Source organism: Chaetodon auriga, chromosome 5 (genome assembly GCF_051107435.1).
Source record: "Chaetodon auriga isolate fChaAug3 chromosome 5, fChaAug3.hap1, whole genome shotgun sequence".
NCBI lineage: Eukaryota > Metazoa > Chordata > Actinopteri > Chaetodontiformes > Chaetodontidae > Chaetodon > Chaetodon auriga.
In genome coordinates this window covers 4,270,613-4,285,504 of record NC_135078.1, presented here as the reverse complement: position 1 = coordinate 4,285,504, position 14,892 = coordinate 4,270,613, and the positions used below count along the sequence as shown (strand labels likewise).

At 41.7% G+C, this 14,892-nt stretch overlaps 1 protein-coding gene across 4 annotated transcripts in view; it reads right to left on the bottom strand.

Moving 5' to 3' along the window:
• tjp2b (tight junction protein 2b (zona occludens 2)) overlaps positions 1–14,892 on the bottom strand; it is a 108,390-nt gene that overhangs the window by 14,215 nt on the left and 79,283 nt on the right. For 3 of the 4 annotated variants that reach the window (XM_076731855.1, XM_076731856.1, XM_076731854.1), the window contains exons 8-14: positions 12,475–12,580; positions 12,236–12,357; positions 11,507–11,570; positions 8,852–9,002; positions 8,577–8,685; positions 4,511–4,730; positions 736–920 (exon numbers count right to left, since the gene is read on the bottom strand). In XM_076731855.1, coding sequence (XP_076587970.1) covers positions 736–920; positions 4,511–4,730; positions 8,577–8,685; positions 8,852–9,002; positions 11,507–11,570; positions 12,236–12,357; positions 12,475–12,580 — 957 coding nt within the window. The remainder of the gene's footprint in view (positions 1–735; positions 921–4,510; positions 4,731–8,576; positions 8,686–8,851; positions 9,003–11,506; positions 11,571–12,235; positions 12,358–12,474; positions 12,581–14,892) is intronic. The other variant, XM_076731863.1, reaches the window with a different exon arrangement.

Sequence of the window (14,892 nt, the reverse complement as noted above, 5' to 3'; positions counted from 1 at the left end):
TTTGGGGACATTAGGTAGACTTACATTCATTTCCTGTAGACTTACCCTAACTGTAACCATAACCGCTACTTGCCTCACCCTAACCTTAACCCCAGTCTTCACCCTAAAATTTAATCATTTACATTATGGGGACCTGCATTTTGTCCCCACAAGTAAAGCAAGTCCCCACAATGTGACTGTGTAAACCAATGTATGTTCCCACAATGTGAGTAATGCATGGCCACACACACACACACACACACACACACAGTGTGACTCAGCAGTATAAGGTTTTGGCTGTGTCCATGCTCAGCATTAATGCTTGTTGGTGGCCATGTGGATCACAGTGAATCTCTTTTTTGTCATCTGATAGGAGAAAACATACAGTACAGTGTACAATGCACCTCTGCGATTAGACGGTCACTATTTCCAGATCTCAACAGATCTTGGGTAAAAGAAACAAATGATCAAGGGATAATGAAACTTGATAATGAACTGTGAGCTGACTGTTTAGTTGCTCACAGCCTCCAGAGTGTGTCTATTTCAAATAAAGATGGACTTATTGGTCTTTCTCAGTCCTTCTTACAACCAAGCAAAACAAGTGACTAATCGCAGTGAGAACAATGAGCATGACATCAGTTCATGGAGGTTTGTGAAGTTCATCCTGTCTAATCCCTCACCATGTTAACAAACATGAGGTTCTAGGTGTAACTCAATGACAAATCTTGTGTACTGTCCAACTATCTTTTCACCCACCTTCTCGGAGCACCACTCGTTCGTATGCTGGGAAGCGGGTGGCCAGGGTCTGGCTGCTCAAGTTTTCTCTGCTCTTCCTCAGGTCCTTCCTCTTCAAAGAACGTTGACCTCTCAATCGCCAGAAATCAGCTCGATCGCCCGCAACAGCTTTATGGGAGCTCTGGACACTGGCCATCTGCTCCGCCCTGACAGGACAAACACACCGCTCATTAATGCATTCACTATTTCCATAAATGTTCATGAATAAAAACACTTCTGAATCTTTGTAGTGCATCAAACTGTCGATGAAATAGAAACTAATTTTAGTTTTTTAGTTCTTTTAGCTCTTAGTTCACAGATCTGAACTGTCTAAATATCTTAATGTGCCGGTCTGATTTGGCATATTTCTCTTCACACTAGATGAATATACTTGAAAAAGGTGCTTTCAATAGATCTATCAGAGATCCATCTTCTTTTAACTCTACCTTCTGAAATATTGGTGTCACTGTTCACCAGCATGTGAAGTATTTCATTTGCCCTTTTTCAGCTGAGGATCATTGCTAAACTCCTATCTTGTCTCATCCTGAGATGGAGGCAATTACCCAGACTCCGTCTTGATTCGCTTACAAGCTGTCCAACTTTTGATGAAGTTCTCTAAAAGGTCTCCATCAAATTGGTCTGCTGCATCCCTACATCACCATCAGGTTTCTGAGGTCTTCTTCTGGTTTTGCTGGCTGTTCTTTAATCTGAGGCTTAAACTAATATCAAATTCAGACTATATGATATCAGCCTAATAATGGGCCGATTCAACATGGGGCAGTGGGAACGATAAAGAGGATCAGGTGTGGCATTTGCTGATTTTATCCTGTGTGGTGTGTCACAGTAGACCACAAGTGATACAGCATCAAACAAAAAAAAAACCCAGTGAGCTAATTTTTCTGCATTCGCTTGCCGAGTTTGACAACATCATTGATGTGTTCAGTGATGCCGACCAATAGAAACACAAACCTCTCTTCAACTGTAAACACAGGAGAGAAAGGGGAGTGATGTTTAATATCATTTCAGTGAACCTGTGACCATGTGATGATTACCCTCAGGTCAGGAGCATTTCACAAATGAATCACACCTGTGTAGGTATGTTGCTCATCCACACACTCACCCTCTTTCTGCTGACTGTGAAGTAAAAAAAAGGTTCACCACCCAGTGACCCTAAACGGCTCCAGTTTAACTCTTAATCACAAAACTCTAATTACATGCAGAAACATTTGTTGTCACCACGTTCAGAATGAACAGTGAAGTCTTTTCCTGGCATTGTACACAACCCCTGTGTACCTCATGAAAGTCGTGAAAGATGGCAAGCTGTGATTGGCTGGGACCGGACATGTAGTTTGCCATGTCTAAACGAAATATAGAGCTCATATCTACTACCTAATTAGACACAGTGACCATCTCAAAAGACAAAGACATGCAGCATAGTATTTGTTGTCTATTACCATTTTATTTACATGAAGTGTTTGAGTACCCTGAAAAGTACCCCATAAGCAAAAACTATTATCATTATTATTATAATTAGTCAGATCTAGGCATAAAGGACATAACAGTGTGTCTTGGATATTGGAACTCTTTCTCTTTTGACTTCATATCTGTGGACACTGTGTGGACAATAAAGACCCATCTGTTTAGACTTGCTTTGTTAAGATTTTATTTACTTTATGTCTGCTGCTTTTGTCTTTTGTTGGTAAGCACTCCTTTAGACAACGCAATAGAAAAACCTTTCTAACTTCTTCTTCTTAGCGTGTCCACACCCAAACTATGTCTTGTTTCTTACTCAGTCGTTGTAGCATATTTGCACATCACATCTTCACGCCTCAGGTAATCCCATTTCTGCAGTGTTACCTTGCATTGTGTGGTTCCAGATCACAATCGGTTAAGTCATTTCCTGTCAACCTACTTCAAATCCACCCTGGGGGGTAGAGTTTCAAACAGTGCATGGACTAAGTAAGTAAGGTAAAGGCTTTCCAATCTCCCATCTAAAGCCTTTACCTTAGTTACTGAGCTGCTACTGTTCTTGAACAAGTTCTGTATGCAGGCATTTTAAAGCACTCACTAGTTTTCCCCAGTGTGAATGACTGGTACACGCAGAACACATAAGAACATAACAGAGCATACAACTGGGACACATGTTCTCTAACACCTGTAATTTACTCACTTAATGAGCGGTCCTGTAATAACCATAACCCTCTTGGGCCAATTAGTGGAATGTTATTGGAGTGCAGCAGTGCTGTGCATTTTCCTTCCTTATTTTGTGCCACTGAATGTAGAACACTGTACTCAAAGAGCATGCATAATGTGCAGCAAGAAGAGCAGCGAGATAACAGTGAGGACAGCGGAGATAAGGCATTAAAGAAAAAGATGGATGAAACAAAAGAGAGTGGTGATGGAGGAAAAGATAAGAGAGGAGATGAGAGGACGAGTGGAAGAATGGTTGGCCGGACAGACATCTGTTGTAACATCTGGTCTATTCGGATAACCAGGAGCTGACCTGTGGCCAGCACAGACCCATCTGATCCACTATCTGAAAGGCTTGTCAGAGATACCAATCATTCAAGCCCATTTACTGCAGTCCCAGAGAATATCAACAGAGATTGAGATAGGAAAAATACTGTAACTGTCACCTGGTTATCTGTTCACACACTCTGCCAGTGTACAACTGTCAGTGGTTCAACAGCAGGACTGAACAAAAAGGTGTATAAGGTAGAGAGAATTTGAGGACCAGCTGGCAGTCACATGTGCTATGGCCACATGGTACTGGTCACAAAGTCATGCCACCTTGCTGTCTTGTTGGATGTGTGTAGTTTTTGTATCAAAAAACTAATGCAGGGTCCGGCAGGGCCTTTCTGTGTGAAGTTTGCATGTTCTTCCCGTGCATGCGTGGGTTCTCTCCGGGCACTCCGGCTTCCTCCCACAGACCAAAAACATGCTCATTAGGTTAATTGGTCTCTAAATTGTCCGTAGGTGTGTGTGAGTTGTCTGTCTGTGTGTCTGTGTATGTAGCCCTGCGATCGGCTGGCGACCGGTTCAGGGTGTACCCCGCCTCTCGCCCATTGCTAGCTGGGATAGGCTCTAGCCCCCTGCAACCCCGAAATGGGATGCGCGGGTATAGAAGATGAATGAATGAATGAAAACTAATGCATGCTGCTTTTCTTACGTTATGGAAAAGGTGGTGTATTTTCCTGTTCTGTACCTCTGACCTAATCTTAAACTGATGTGAGGACCCTGACTACAAAAGTTGAACACAGTGACACATCATGCACTGTTGAGGCAAGGAACTGGGACTGGTGATAGTGGTGTGGCTAACCCTTTGTGGACTTCCACATCTAGGGAGGAAGAACAAATCACGTCTCTATCCCTCAAGTCAACTCCTGGCCACATCTGAAGTGTTTCTACTTGTTCTGAATGTCCACATTGGAAGGCAGGGTGAAAAGCCTGCTGTCATAGTATCCTCCTGGGTGCACCACACTGCCTCCCTGATCCCTCTTCAACAACTCTATGTCTTTGCAGGTCTTTGCAGTCTCGACCTGATGAACCATGCAGGTAATCTATGCATAAAGTGGGCATGAAAGTGATGTTTTAAAAATTGTTGGACAAAGCCCCCACCCAATTCCGCCATTGGAAAGGGGGTTTCAGAAGCTGTTAGTTGATGTAACAAGCACTTTCTCTGAAAAATACTGTGACCTTCAGCCCTCTGAAGGAAAGACATATATAGACTTTGTAGAACCCCCCCTTGTGGCCTTACCTGCTCTTGTTGGGGATGATGCCCTTCTCCAGCAGCTGTTTGTCTTTCCCAACTCGGATTGCCAGCCAGTTGCCGAGCTTGCCGTCATAGAGAGTATCCACCACCTTGAAGATGTCCCCCCGCTTGAAGGCCAGGCTCTGAGGAGTCTCCTTCTCATACTCAAAGTGGGTCCGGATGAAGAAGGAGTCTCCACGCCCCGACACCAAGATGTCATTATAGACTAGACAGCCAAAAATAGTGAGAGATAAAGACGAGGGGGCATTGAAAAGAGTGAGAGAGGTAGATAGCAATAAAGGTGTAAAATGTTGGCAGTCCCGCCAAGGGTTTCACATTATTCACTGACTGACAGGGGTGGCAACACACCAAGATATGCTGCAATGTACCAGCAAAGGCAAAAATGGATGTAAACAATGCTGCATTTAAAATACTTAAAAAGACAGCTTTACAAATATGTTTTGCAGGAAGGAAATGCATTGAATGCAACTGTTAAATGTAAACCTAACTTTGGTTTATTTACAAGAAAACTCAACAGGGCACCTTTAACTAACCGACTTATTGACTGAGCTCTATTCAGGTCCCCTCAGAGACACAATGACCAGCATGAAGGTATAGATCACTGCTGATCAGCTTCATGTCCTCATCTGACTGTCTCCCATGTTTCTCGGCAAGCATTTAAACATGCATTTATGCATAATATCTCCCATCAGAGGAAAGGTTTAAAGATCGGAATTCATTTAATTAGCATTCAATTTGGTAGGAATATTCATGGTCTCCAGAGGATGAATTCAAATTATTTTAGTGACTTCCTGACCTTTACTATTGTGCCATATAAGGTTTAAAATTCCACTTTTACAAAAAGATATCTCATCATCTCATTTACTGTGCATTTTCCTGCAGCACCACCAACAGGATAATCTACATTATTTAGCCTTGCTACTCATAAGGCTCTAAAAGTTGCTAAATTGTCAATTCAGTCTTATGTGGTGGAGCTGCGTGATGACAACTGAGCCACTTCCATCCCGCTTAGATTATTTTGTTACATGCACTGCTTTCAAAGGTCAAGAATGAACTTCTACACTCAACTTCCAGTCTCATTTGCACAATCAAAACAAAATGCACATATTCATCTGACTGTTGCATGAAAATAAACTTCACAGCTCCCTGATTTGATATGTGTGGCCCGACAAAGCGCTGACCCAAAAGGACCAACAGAGGCAACAGTCATACTGACTACAATCCTATCCACTGCTGCCTCGGCTGGCTGGCTGCAGACACAAGGCTTCATACACAGTGTGGACTAACAGTCCACTTTAATCACACATTCACACTGATAAAATATAGAACACACAGGGTTTGTCTTGTATAACCTTCTTTGAGTTCAGCGTTCCTCAAAAAACCTTCAAAACCAGTAAACTAATGTGAGTAGTGGCAGTAAAAAAATAGAAAATTTAAAGAAAAAGGAGACATATATTATGAGTTGTTGTGCTAATATACATTTTAACAATCGTCTAAAAAGTGTTTTGGCAAAGCACTCTTTATTGAAACACCCGTTTTAGCTAAAGATTTCCATTATGTTTTATCATAGACCAGGATTGGGTTGCTCCAGGCATTTGTAAGTTATTTAAATCGGCTTGTACAATTCAATCGTACACAGGTCAGCACTTTTTATGCTCAATCACTTTCTTGCTGGGAGTTAAATAAGACCATTGCTACCTGTCATTATTTTACAGTAAATATGAAGCTACAGCCTGCAGCCAGTCATCTTAGACATAAATTGGAAACAGTGACAAACAGCTAGCCTGAAAATCCAAATACCAACACCTGTAAAGCTCACTGATCAACCCAACATAATCCATACAAATGCCAAAGTATAAAAACAACATGTTGTGGTTTTATGGGAGGTTATGTGCCAGACTATTCAGGAACTCATCACAGTCAAGTAGGGACAGGACCAGAGATAGTGGCATGCTTCATACATATAAACAGCAAACTACTATTAGGTTAATTGAACAGTTCCACCCGGCAGTCGATCTGTGTAAATATTTGTAACAATGTGTGGTGTGCTCCAGGGTTCTGTCCTGAGTCCTGTTTTGTTCACAGTGTATTTGCTTTCCTTTGCACATATAATTAGTGGTTTTAAATGTATATGTTGTCACCACTCTGCAGATGAGCCCCAATTGCTCATTTCCTTTGACCCCCAGAGCATTGTAAAATCTTATATCAGGTTCTAGAAAACTACCATGGGGTCCTCTGATCAGGTTTTGTTGGCTGTTCCTCACCTCAAGCTAAAAGGAGTCCAAACCCAAAGGAGTGGCTCCTAAACTGTGGAGCTGTTGCCCTTTTTTTTTTTTTTTTTTGTTATTTTTTATATTGTGTCTGCATTACATGTGCACTTTGTCAAGTATGTTCTACAAAGGTGCTATATAAATAAACGTAACTTACTCTACATAGGAACTAGTTTGTGCGGTGCCACACCTTTATTTTAATGATGAGTAAATCTCTGTTTAAGACATTCCATTGTAACCAAACCAAGCTTGAACTTACAAACAGCTGTTGAAGCTGCAGAACAAGTACAGTACACATGTAAATATATTTGTCTTACTGTACTTGTGAGGACCTGGTATGGATTGTATTTGTTTCTGACATGTAACTCTCACCTGAAAATCATCCAAAATCCATTCCAATATAAAACATACCTTACAGCTGCCTCCCTGACCTTTCCAATCTCAACCACTACCACTTTAACGTGAGGACCTGCAAGCTCTATGTGACGACCTTAGCTGTCCTCTCCACGGTGCTGCGTAGTGAAGAGTCATGCAGTTTTCATGACAGGTCAGTGCTCTGCTTCATTGTGTGACGTGCTTTGCTTCATAAATTGACTTTTTCAATAAAAGGCCAAAGCCCATTTTTTCAGAGCCACAAGCTCAAGGGGCCAATGTGCTCATTACATAACACAGTGTGTGTCGCTCTCTCTCACCCGATGTGTTCTTGAGCGGATCTGTGTGGGTGCATGTGCTCATGTGTGTCACGGTTGGTTGAACCAAAACTAGCCCGATCTGGTCTAAAAGCCTTGGGGGACCAAGCTGGTACCTCCCTCATTAAATGGAAACATCATCAGAGATAGAGAGAGACGGTGAGAGAGAGAGAGAGAGAGAGAGAGAGAGAGAGAGAGAGAGAGAGAGAGAGACTGTGGTCCTGAGGTGTGAGTGTGACAGCTGGCAGAGCATTGTGGTAAAGTACACTGTGTTCTGACAAGCCTACAACTTACTCTATTAAAACTGCTTCAATTAACACTTTCCATCAATCTAGCATGTTTAGTCACAGCGCATTCGATCACTGCTGGAACATCATGTACAGGTTCAAGCTATGTCATGTCATACTTAAAGGATGGTCTTACTTCTTTATGTTTTGGTTCTTGTCAAAAAGTCCATAAAAAGCCACAAACCAGTGTGTTAGTCTGCCTATAAATATTTTCTGACTTCCCCACCCTGTCTGCGGTTCTCAGCTCCAAGCCCATCGCTTCCTCTTGGAGGTGTAAATCTTTAAAAACTCCTAACAGATATATAGTTTCTCAGTAATTTAATTTGCTGCCATTTGTTGGGGACTAAATTCAGCAGTGGAAGAATCCACATTTATGCCGTAGTGAGTATTTCCAGTAGGCTGGTGTGTGTGAGATTGAGTCAAAATAAACTACACTGTGTGTGCTCATGGTAACAGAGGAACATGTCACCATTTCCCAGCAGATGAGTTCAAATTGTAAAAACGTGTAAAGTTGGTAGTGAGGGTGATACTCGAGGAAAAATAGGGTAGGGTTACACAAATCAAAAGGATTCATCTGAGGAGCGTGATCTGATTTATAGACAGAGATTATTACCTTTTTTTTCGCATAGAAATGGAAAATTGGGCCAGATGATGGTACTGAATGCCACGCTGTTCCATTTATAGGTAAAGAAAAGTATCATTGGTCAAAGTTGACTGTGTTCTTGACATAGGACTTATAAATGGAAGAAATGAGACTATGACTATGCTTCTGTGTTTTTCGGTGCTTCTGGAGGGAATGTTTTACCGTCAGGTTTGCTCTGGGCCAGAATGGTGACAACTTCTCCTTTAGGAATCTCCAACAGGAAGAGCACTGCTTCCTCTCTCACTACACCTTGAAAGTCAACATTGTTCACCTTAAAGACACAAACAAAGTATACAATAATCACCACTTGTTTGCTATTAATATAATATACAAAACAAATTTTCTGTAAACATGCAATCACAGAAGTCACAGTTTGAACTGTTCTCTGGACTTATTTTTGTTATGAATTGTAAATAAGTTCTGTCTGGACTGACTACCTTTAGGATCTGGTCTCCGATACGCAGGCCCTCTTCCTCAGCAGGACTGCCCTCTTGAACACTAGCAATAAAGATGCCAACATCATTTCCTCCTGCCAGCCTCAACCCAACACTGTCTCCCTTCTGGAAATTCACCATCACTGTGTTTGGCCTGCAGGAGGGAAAATACATGCTGCTATTAACAATTTTCAACAGGTTTTCTAACATGATACAAATGATATAACATGATATAATGATGACTGACGAATGTCAAACATTTAAAAGTCCAGTGGAATGTGTTATCACACACATACAGTATATCTCCTCACATTTTCTTGTGATATTGCATTAATAATATGCTAAAGTGCAGCTCCAGCCTAGTCTACCTGTTTGATGGGGCAGTATGTATAACATATACATGCATATCTGTGTTCTACCTGTGTTTGCTTACTGTAGCTCATTTATTTTGATCATTACCCAGTTTTTCATTCGACATCAACATCATAGCACACTGACAGGCAATCATTCAAAATTTCCCTGAAAACACCAATATATTTATCCCACTAGGCTGTAAAGTAGATGCAGGAGTTTGACAAACAAACAGATGGATGCATCAGTTCAACTGAAGTCAATCGTTGAGTTAACTGATTCTTCATTTAAAGCTCTTTTGATCATGAACACTGATGTTTAACCCCAAGCTGTCAATCATACAACTGTAGCTCAACACTAGACAACAAATCATTTAGTCACTCAGCATTCACCAACTGGAGGTGGCATGAAAGCTTGCACCCTTACATTCTGCATAATAGGAGCTGTATTTGAAATCACTCCCATTTTACACTATAGTTTATACTGATACGCACGATCAGACAGTTTATTTGAAAGTTTCAGAGTGGAATTAATGCACAAACTTTAAAAAATACAAAGGAAAAAAAGATTAGCCCATTGCATGTTCACAATGTGTCACAGTGTTCTACAATGCAAAGCTTTGCATATGACAGATGTGAAAATTATAGTAAGCAAACTGACACATGCCAGTGATGGTGCAAAATGATGATTCATAAGTAAAGCTCAGTCTACTGCCCACTATAGAGTCAACTACTAAGACTTTATCGTGCTCAAAAAAAGATTTTTCATTGTGCTGTTGATGTACTGAATTCACCAGCAATGCAATGTGCAAAGGACATGAAGGAGCTGTTCACAGCAGCAAAACATTAACACAACTAAATACAGCATCATAATGTTGTGTTAATGTTAGTTACTAGTTATTTTACAGATTAACATCTTACATACAAAACATATGATCAGTTTGTAAAATATGATGTAATAATTTTAGTCCTTTTCTTTAAAACAAAAACAAAAACAAAAAAAACCTTGCTTGCCCTCGTTAGATTCAGGTTTTTGGTAGGCGGGGCTGTCCACTTAGGCTGACTGGGAGCACCTGGGCCCAGTGATCCCAGTTAATACATAAGTTGCCACCTGAGTCCTCTCAGAGCGACTCTCTCCATGTGCTTGGTTTGCTGTGGTGCCTTTATACTTTTTTTCCTCACCAGCATCCGTGCACCATATTTCCTACACACCCACTCACTTCCACAGTTTAGAGACATGCACCTCTCATCTCTTTTTGAAATGTCATTTATGTTTTGTAAATGAATCAATTAATACTAACTGCTAAAACAGCCTTGTATGGCAATTAGTACAGTACACCCTGTATACTTGGTGCCTGGTATGAAATTGGGACACAGAGCAGGGTGAACACAGCTGCTGCTGATAAGTGTAATGATTTGACCTTTGCACTCTAAAGGTATGTGCTGGAAGTGATATCATCATATGCTGCTGTGGACTTGTGCAGGAGGTCTGTATGTGTCATGTCATTATGTCATCCTGTACTGCGATTCACTACCAACTTGGGACCAATTTGAGACACACAAATATATGGAATGTGATATGTCACTGTTTTTCCCATCCATACCATACAACAGTGATTCAAGCTGAAGCCAGTTCTTGCAGCACTAAACACCCATGGTCAGGCTCAAGCTATATCATTATTGTTTCAAATGTGTTCAGGGCTGCAAACATGAAGCATACATGACATTATTACAACCCTGATTCCCAAAAGGTTGGTACAATGTGTAAAACGTGAATACAAACTGAATGAAATTACATGCAAGCAAACAGCAGTCTGACAAAGGCTTCATGCATCAATGTTCTAACATCCTTTCTACAATCATGTGTTCACAAAGTGGAAAACCTCTCTCCATCCTTGCTTGTGAATGACTGAGCCTTTCCAGGATGCCTCTTTCATACCCAATCATGATACTATCACCTGCTACCAATGAACCTGTTTACCTGAGGAATGTTCCAAACAGGTGTTTTTGGAGCATTCCACATCTTAATGGAAAGGCAGAGACTCTGTATATGGGAGGCCGATCACATACAGGTATGTTGCAATTAGATCAACATCAATTGAGAACAAATGAATTCACACAATAAGTGTGAGTAAGGGTGGATTTATGTGCTGCCAATGTGATGACCATAATTCTTTGAGGGCCTCTCATGTATATTCTGTTCTCGTAGTACATACATGTTCAAGTGATTACGAGTGAAATAGAAATGAGGAAAGGAAAACAGGTTTTTAGTGTAGTGAATTGTGAAGAGAGTAAGAGAAAAACTCGCCCATATATTTTTTCATCTTCTGGACTTGGTCGGAGGAGAATCTTGGGCGTGGTTGTTACAGCAGCTGTAGAAAAAAATCAGGGACAGTGTTATTAACATCGTAAGTAGATACAACTGCCAGCAACATGTAGATCAGTAAAGGTCTAACGAAGCTCTGGAGATTACCAAAGGATTCAAAGTCAGGCAAAGTTTAGAGAGGAGCAGCTGATCTGTTTTTCTTTGAGATAATCAAATAATGAACTAGTAGTACATAGCTTAACATGTTTGCTGCTTATGATCAACTGATACACACACCATACACTCCCTGCTCACCACGAAACAGCAGACAGACAGTTAGCAACTAGCTGGTGATCATAATGAAGCATTAGCAGCTAAAGAGCCAGATATTTGCCACAGGAGCTGGTGGAGACCAAAAACAGAGCTAAATGGAGAGTCAATGGAACTTAGATTCACTGGTTGAACAGAGCTCCAAATAAACACTAGTGTTGCTGTGGGTGTAAGTAGCCAGTTTGTTAGCTTGCATGCTCGTCATATGAATTTTATATGATAATAGATCAGATGTTGTGTTTAGAACTTGTTTCTGCTGCCCTGAAGTGACCAAAAAAATCAGTTAATGCAGTTTTAAGATTTTAAGTGCAGTCTCAATTTATGGTTGTGTGTTTGTTAATATGAGGACTGTGACCCTGCCCTGGACTGGACTGGGAGGTGGATGGTGTAGTGAGCATTGACCTGGAGGCTCTTCAATTTGCGGTGTGCCTTTGTCCACCTCAGCTGAGGCCTGGGGATCTTCAGGTATTCTGAATGGGGAGGCCATGGCTGACATCTTGGCTGTCCTCGTGGGTTCTTCCCTGCTATACACACACACACACACACACACACACACACACACACACACAGAGAGAGAGAGAGTCATGTTTCCAGAATTTTCTTGTTTTCAGCTCATCCATTCAAGCTTCCTTCCATCCTACCTGGGATTGTCTCTTTCATTGGAGGAGTGGGAGGACAGGTCAGACTGGCGGGACCTCCTCTCCTCTGGGGGAGAATAGGAGTGGTATGACTCCATCTCTGACATGTCTGAGAGACAAACAAACACACATCTCAATTAGAAACACAGGTCTCTTTCAAGCTGAATCCCCCGGTCCAGACTGCATGCTGCTACCACCACCTCCACCACCACCACCAGTACAAAATGGTTGCATCAGGAAGCCCCGACACCAGCTAATTATCTCCTGGGACAGATTGAGGATGTTATTAGAGATTACGAGGACAAAATCTGGTGCCACAGTTCAGTACTGAAGAGGAAAGCAGCGATTACTCCAACACATTCGTAGTCCAGAAATAATCAGAAAAGCAGCTTGATTATTCAGATTTGCATGAAAACACCCAAAGTTTTTAGATTTTTTTCCTACCTTCCAGACAGCCACTGGTTTCCATTCATAGCAGTGCACTTTGAAGATCATCTTCCATATTGTGTGTAAATAAAGGTTATTAAATATTCCAATATTCCAGTACTACTAATACTACTGGATAAAGGCATGTGTGCTGAAGGAGTGGCCATAGTCAGAATTGCAAGTCACATGATGGGACTGCCTTCAAAAGAATCCCCCTGCCCCCCAAAAACAACATGCACATGAAAGGACTTGGTCAGCAACAATAACAGCTATGCTTTATGTAATTACAAAATAACAATACACGGACCATGTGTGGTAATGAGCTGTGGGACGTGACTAAAAGAATAAGACTGCAAATAAGAATGGTTGGTGCCAGTCCTTCACAGGATGCCTGGGCTCATCCTTAAGGGGTGAGGTTTCCTTGAAACTAACTGGTTTGTACGAAGTGTTGTCCAACCACATCTAAGGGCAAAAGTGTTTATAGCTGTAGCCGCACTAAAAGGCGGGAAAAGCCTGTCAAAATAGAGAGGGATGAGATGTGATGAATTGTACATATGGGGATAACAGCGTAGTATGTTTTCACACAGTCTCTCCTCTGAGACATTCGAAGACAGGCACTTTCTTTAAAGAATACTGACAGGGTGAGTAGCTCAGATGTCTGGAAGGAGTTTGGAGTAGAATCATTTCCCCTCTGTGTTGAAAGGACCCATTTGGGGAGGTTTGACGCAACTTGGTATTATGCGTCCTAGATGCTTCTCTTGGGTAGATCCAGAACATACTAGAGCGATTATGTCCCATGTAGGGATAACTTTTCAATGCTCAGAAGCTGCTAGAGGACGTGGCTGAGGGGAAGGATTTCTGAAGGGGCTTGCAGTCATCGCAACCCCAGATCCTGACAAGTGGTGGAAAAAGAATGGATGCAGGCGTTTTGAGGGGGGATGAGATGGGATGCATCCCCCTTGTTGGTAAAATGACCAACATGCATCCCCCTTGTTAACCTGCCATCCCCCCTCTCTGTCCCATAGTACCAGACAGAGTGCAGGGCAGAGGGGTTGTTAAGTTGTTAGTCCAGTCTGCCAGAATCATTGATCCTTTGCCTCACTTAGGTTTGTGCAAGTTTGAATCTATGACCATGGTGCTAAAATATCAGCAGCCTGACTGTGATGAATGACTCGATAAATCAGTGGCACTGTCCATGGTGCTGAAGTAGCAGACAGATGTGCAATTGTGCCTGATCTTTGTCTCAGAATCAGTTTTGTCCTGATTTACAATATTCTCAAACTATATACCATAAAAACTCAATTCTATACTATATTGTAGCCTATATATTTTATAAACTAGTGTCACCTTCACAATCAAAGTGACAAGTAGCAATGTGGAGCTGAGATGAGGCGTGGCCATCACAGAGACACACTGCTGCCTGTAGTATTCTTATAAACATGTCTACTCCTGAAAATAATGCTCTACATCACAATATTTTAGGGGAACATAACTACAGATCCAGTTTGTACTGTAGATGTTTGGTGTAAGGCATCCAGCAACCATGTCTTTTGGGAGGTGTACATGGGTGTGTCTGTGTCGGTTGGTGGTGTGGGGGCAGGCAGGTGCTTCCATTGGGCCATCCCCCATTAGAAATTACCAAACTGTTTGGATGGATATCAGTAAATTCTTGGCCATAACTATTAAAATGGGTATATGATATAATGTATATATTCAGGACTATACATTTTAAGACATCAAGTAAGGCCAAAGAGTAATTCATGTTTGGAGTCTTTCAAGAAGTGCTTTCTAAGGATCCATGTGGCAACTTCTGGAATACCAGTATGAGGGGAGATCTGGCCTCATGGGAGTATCCATACTGCTTTACCACACAGAAACAAGCTGGTCAAAAGTGCTTACACGCAGCCCTCCTCTCCATCCACAGAGGCTGCCTGGCCTTTATTCTGTCCCACTGATTTTTTCCCCCTTTGAAGTGAACATGGGTGGCAGAGGCTT